The 6,441-nt window shown below is 44.3% G+C and overlaps 1 protein-coding gene across 1 annotated transcript in view; it reads right to left on the reverse strand.

Moving 5' to 3' along the window:
• LOC102957892 (gamma-secretase activating protein) overlaps nucleotides 1-5,023 on the reverse strand; it is a 90,932-nt gene extending 85,909 nt beyond the window's left edge. The window contains exon 1 of the mRNA XM_042977203.1: nucleotides 4,811-5,023. Coding sequence (XP_042833137.1) covers nucleotides 4,811-4,919 — 109 coding nt within the window. The 5' untranslated portion in view covers nucleotides 4,920-5,023. The remainder of the gene's footprint in view (nucleotides 1-4,810) is intronic.
• Between the last annotated feature and the right edge of the window lie 1,418 nt (nucleotides 5,024-6,441).

The following is a 6,441-nucleotide window of genomic DNA, read 5'->3' on the forward strand; positions in this document are numbered from 1 at the left end:
TTAATAACCTAAGATCTGTTGTATTGCAATATACCAATAGGTAGAACATGTGATTTTTAAGTGTGCCAATTATGGAAGCAACATAAAATAACAACCTAGAAATAAATCTAGGAAAAAGTGTGCAGAACTTCCATGAAGAAAATTTTAAGACTTATTAAGATCATAAAGAGAATCTAAATAAATAGGAAATTATACTTGGTTCATAGTTGGAAGATTTAATACTGTAAAGATGCCAATTCTCCCAAAGCTGATGTACAGATTCAATGCAACTCAAATCAGAATTCCAACAGATGTTTTGGTGAAATCTGGTAAGCGGATTCCAAATTATATATATATAAGATATCAAAGGACTTTGAATAGCCCAGATGGTCCTTAAGACTGCCGAGGTGAGGGGGCTTACTCCACCAGGTATCAAGACTTATCATAAAGACAGTTATTAACACGTCTTCATCTTAAGTTGACAGAAGGAACAAAACTAAGAAGCCAGGAAGGGAGACCCATACATATGTGGAAACTTGATATGTCACGGAAGTGGTTTTGCTGTCAATGAGAAGAGGTAGGTTTATTTGGTTAGTGTCACTAGAACGATTAATACAGAAAACCAAGACAATTTACAAAAGAACATTTTAACACATGTAAGCTATAAATAACAAAACCAAACCATTTACCCACCACCCAGCTTAAAAATAGAACATTATCAAGACTTCTGAAGGCTCTTGTGTCCCCTCGTCAGATTCCTACATCGTATCATGTACAAAAATAAATTCCAGATGGATTAGAAAACAAAATGCAAAGAGCAAAACCCTGAAAATTTAAAAACGTCTTCGTAACTTCTAAATAGGAGAGGATTTCTTTACAATATCCAAAAAGGCACAAACCAAAAAGGAAAAGACTCATAAATTAGACTACACTAAAACTAAAAACTCTCAATTATCAACGGCACCCCATAGCAAACTGAAAAAAACAGGATGAGAGAAAATATTTGCAACATATGATGATGAACCAAGGATTGGAAACCAGAATAAAGAACTCTTAGAAGTATGAAAAAAAAAACATGATAGAAAAATGGACAGGATGAACAGACATCTCATAAAAGGGAAACTTGAATCGTCAATAAATAGAGAAAGATGCTCAACTTCAGACCACAATGACATAACATTTAGACTCACCCATTTGACAAAAAAGTACAAATCTGGAAATACCAAGAGTACCAAAAACATTTCTACACTGCAAATGGGGTTGTTAATAAGAACAACTACTTTGGAAAACAATTTGGCACTACCCAGGAAAAATGAAGAGGTACATAGCCTGTGACTCAGCAACTCCAGTTAGATATCCACCTTGGAGAAACCTGTGCATGCCTGCACCGGGAGACATGCATAAGAAAGTGAGTAAAAGCATTGATTGTAATAGCAAACCCCAGAAACTTCCCAAATGTCACCAATAGAAAAAGCATAAGCAAAGCTAGGAAGCACCCTGAGATGGATTAGTATCCATGATACTTACCAGTGAGTGTTCAGGGATGTGGGATTAACACCCGTAGGAGGAAGGAGAAGGAAGGAGGTCCACAAAGTGGGGAGAAGACAAGCTACCATAGCCTCAGGTAATCTCAGAATCCCCTATTGGAGAAGCTCTCAAACTGAAATGGATTGTCAAAGTTGTCCTGTGTTGAGTCAAAATGGTCAGGACTTTATATCCCACTTTAGTCCCTAACTAAAAGTGGGCCACACCCAACACGTCCTGACTTTGGGTGAGGAAGGAAACCTTCTGTGGAGGCAATCCCTGAAGGGGCTGACAGAAGATTATCTGCTAACTACCCTCAGCACCTGGGACAAGCCCTTCCTTGAAAGGAAGATCTAAGCAGGGCACCTCCATGTCCACCATAGCATTGTGTATTCCCACAATGGAATACTATACAGCAGTGAAAAATAATGACCTATAGCACTGTGAATATAAGAAGAAAAAAAAAAGCAAAAAATACATATAATATTCTTTCATTTAAAGTTCACAAACAAGCAAAATGAAATGATATTTTGCATAGGGAGATCTATACCTATTTATATAGCTTAAAACTACAAATAAGATAAAAGTTTAAGTAGTTATTACCTCCAAGAGGTGAAGGATAGAGAAATAGGATCAGATAGACACAAGAGCCTTCCAAAGTCTTGATATTATCCTATTTTAAGGTGGGTACATGGTTTTTGTTATGTATAGCTTATATGTGTTAAAATATTTTGTATAATTGTTTTAATTTTTAAAAGAAACATTTTTTCTATTTATTTCAGGAAAGACCGTTTTCCCAAATTCAACCCAGAACCAGGAGCGTACGTAGTAACCAAATCTGATCTCCCTACTCTGTAACCCCTGGTTGACTAAAATACTATCACACAGGCACTTAATTTCCATGGCTAACTTAGTCCAGCTCCCTGGCTATTTTGCCAGGAATATGTCATACTTAGAGAGTATTACTTAGCACCACTAAGAAATCTTTAATTGTATTTGTTGATGTAAAAATATTAAGGCTTCAAATCTAGGAAGCAAGTGTGTAGAGACATTACAATGGTATAATTACTTATAATTTACATTTGAAAAGCTGAGACTTTGAAAGGAAAATAATTTGTCAAATGTGTGGAGTAATAACCATGCTAGAAATAAATCAGAATCCCAGATTCCCTTGCCAGTACTACAAATTATGGAAGAGGAATTAACTGTGTTTTTTTTTTTTTTTGAGCTACCACCCACTGGTGATCCTTAGGAGTAACAATTCTGGGGGTGCCTGAGTGGCTCAGTCGGTTAAGCGTCTGACTTCGGCTCAGGTCATGATCTCACGGATTGTGGGTTCGAGCCCCGCATCGGGCTCTGTGCTGACAGCTCAGAACCTGGAGCCTGCTTGGGATTCTGTGTCTCCCTCTCTCTCTGCCCCTCCCCTGTACACACTCCATCTCTCTCTCCTTCAAAAATAAATAAACATTTTTTAAAAAAAGAAAGGAGTAACAATTCTGTTAGCATAACAGAGCTACTAATCTTGCCAAGGTGCTCTGCAAGAGGGAAATACTACCAATATCAGAAAAAGCTGGTATTTCTAGTAGGTTTACCTTCTGAGAACCCAAGTGCATCTGTTCAGCGGAATGTCAATACACAAGTTTATATTTCTTCACAGATGAGTGAAAGGCACAGGAAGCTAAAGCTGAACTGGCTCACATAGAGCTTTTCAATCACAACACACATTACTGAAACACAAGACTGGCATTTCACACTTCGCGTAACTTCTCATTTGCAGACACCTGCCATTTAGCTATAGGAGGTGAAGGCTCAGAGAAAAAACTACTTTGTGGTGGAAAGCAGACTTGGGGCTGCCTATTGTATTTTAAAAAGTTAAAGCTTCCAAAACTCTTTAGGAGACGAATTTTTTTTTTTTCCAAAAAAAGCTACACGTTACTAATAATGACACTACAACAAACTCAAGCGTTAAGCTACAGGAAGATGACTCCTTATTTGGAACTAACAACCAACAGGCCAAGACAAGCTACCCTACAAATAATTCTGTTAAAGACATAGGATGGTGTGAAGACAGAAGGCAGGGAGAGAAAACTTTCACCAGAGTTAAGGAGAAAGAAATTGTAGATACGAGATAACCCTTCCAAAACAACACCCTCCAGCAGTCTATAGCGTGTAAGGAAAAACAAGGGCAGGGGCAAACACACTGAAAAGCTCCTGTGAACAAGATGGGATCCAGGGTAGCATAGCTTTTGAAGCTGAAGTTAAGCCTTGAGAATGGATCATTATTTGCAGCAATCTTCTTAAAAAGAAAAAAAAAAATCTGAGAAATCAGAGTTCCCCTTTTTTTAAAGTTTTGACTGATTAATGCTGGAAAGGCTCAAAAGTCACTTTTCTCTCCCTCATCAAAACCAAAACAAAAGATTTTTTGCGACAGATGAAAACCAAAGCCTCAACTGTGAAGGAAGTGTTCTCATTCACCCTGAGGAAGTAGAACAGCAAACCTGACTGTCACTGTCTCACACTCCTCTTGCTAGCCCGCACAGGCTAGTGTTCTGGGCTGGTGGCGATGGGCTTGGAGCTTCTTTGGAAAACCGGAGGCTCGAGTTCACTGCTCACATCCTGCAGGCAGGCCCCTGCCCTCTCGCGCTTCACATCTGAAGAGGCACGTCCACTTCGCTCAGAAACACACCTCACCAATGTGAGGAAAAACTGTGCAACTGTTAAGTATTTCTATGGTGGCCTTCTTGGTGGCCTTGATTCATCTTTTCTCATAACGCAAGAACTTCCAGGAGCCCCCAGTCTTGGCAGAGCCCCTACAAGGGTGATGAACCTTCCCAGGCAGGTGAGATGCCAATGAAGCACGCAGAAGACCCTGTCCCACTCCCTGCAGACTTGGACCGGAGGATCGTGCTCCTCCACGCCCTGCCCTGATGAGGTGATGCTGAGGTATCACTAGTGTCCTCGGCCTTTCTATTAAAGGTGAGTGACTAGGCAACAAGTGAACCAGAAGCTGGAGGACTCGCTAGAATAAGCAGTGCAGTACGGCCGCGACCTTGCCCGGGGCTTGCCCCTCCGACCTGCACCAGTGCCCGGGGGTGAGGGTGGCAAAGCCCAGACTCCAAAGAGGGAAGCTCACCCCTTCCGCACCAACCTTCTCAGGTTGGCGGGGGCTGCAGGCAGCTCCCCCTCTGGTCAACGCCCCCTACCCCCTCCGGTCCTGGGAACCCCCTCGGCAGGAACCACTCAGACTTCACCCCTCGCCGGCCCGCACCTGCCCCCCGCCCCTGGCCCGGACGCGCGCCTCCAGCACCTGGGCCGCCGCCTCGGGCCCCGGCGGCCGCTGACGCCACCCGCTGCGCCCGCAGCCACGGTAGCACGTCCTTCCGGAGGTCGAAATCGGAGACCAGACGGAGAGCCATTGCCCGGACGCGGCCAGCGGGCGGCTCGGGCCCCGCGCCGCGGGCATTCCCGGCCCTCCGCTCCGCGCGCCACCTCGCCCTTCTCCCCAGCGGCGCCCGCCCCTCCTTCCTCTCCCCCGCCTCCCCGCGCCAGCCGCTTTCGGTTCTGCTGCGGCCCGGCCCGGGGAGCCCGGGGCGCCGCCTCCTGCAGGCCTGCGCCGAGCCCGGAGCCTCGAGCTCGGCACCGCGGACTAGGAGGAAAGGGGACTGGGGCACGGCGACCAAGCCTACCCGGCGCGAACCCTCTACGTGCGCCCTTCGGGCGGAGGGCAGATGAGTGGAGGGATTTAAGGGCCATGGAGATGTCGCTGAACCGATGGTTTTTATTTATATTTATTTATTATTTATATAGTTCAGATGTCGCTGAACTATGCTGCGCGTTAGAGGAGGCTCTAGGCTTATTTTTCTTTTCTTTTTAAATCCTCAGGTGCTTCCTCTGCAGCAAAGTTGGAAACCACTTGACAAGAGAGAGAGGCATTTTAGCGGGATCACCTGAGAAGGTTCTAGTTCATCGCGGGGCTCGAAGCCTGCAGTATCCCGGGCCTACTGACCCAGCTGCAGGGAGATAAGGTTTCATTAGCAGTATTTAGGTAACATCGGGGAGCTTGTGAAGAAGATAGTTCTATTTTGAGGGAGATACTGAGACCCTGGAAAGGGTTAACAACCTTAACATAAACAGGTCCTCTGCCAGTTCAAGAGGTTCCCTTTTTACAAAAGGAATTGTTTAGGATTTTATGAACTGGCTTTTACAAAGCTGAATTGTTGACTTGTTTAGGATTCCCGCTGTGACTAAGTGCTCTCATTCTTCTATCTTGGGCAGGACACCTTCTCATCCCCACCCCTACAAATAAATCTGGTGTTTTCTTAGTCTCACCACTTTGCTTTTTATATATACGTATTATATATATAGTGTGTGTGTGTGATCTGATTTTTTAACTTCATTTACCCATTTTGAGGGAGAGTGCACATGAGAGTGGGAGAGGCAGAGGGAGAGAGAGAATCCCAGGCAGGTTCCACGCTGCCAGCACTGAGCCCAACACGGGGCTCTATCCCACCAACCCAGATATCATGACCTGAGTGGAAATCAAGAATCAGTCTCTAAACTGAGCCACCCAAGTGCCCCTAGCTTTCTTCTGTTTCCCATGAATGCACCCTCAGTAAGTTTAATGGGTGTTGTGACTTTGGCACTGACAGATTCAATCCTGAACATCAACACCCAGTTATTACTCCCTAAAACAAGGCTACCCTCATGTCCCTAGGCAGAAGACCTTGAGTAACAGCTGATGGCCCTAGGATAAAGTGCCTACACTTTAAGGGACTTTCCAGCCTTTGCACCTAGAACTTCACCTCCAGACTGCTCTAATTTCCAGAAGCTGATTCCTCTGAAAAACAACAAAAAAAAAAAGAAAACAAAAATCAAGTCCTTCCAATCTGGATCCACAAAGCCTTCTCACAGCTTCAGCCCACAGCAATCTTCCCAACC

This window comes from Panthera tigris, chromosome A2 (assembly GCF_018350195.1).
Source record: "Panthera tigris isolate Pti1 chromosome A2, P.tigris_Pti1_mat1.1, whole genome shotgun sequence".
NCBI classification, from domain to species: domain Eukaryota; kingdom Metazoa; phylum Chordata; class Mammalia; order Carnivora; family Felidae; genus Panthera; species Panthera tigris.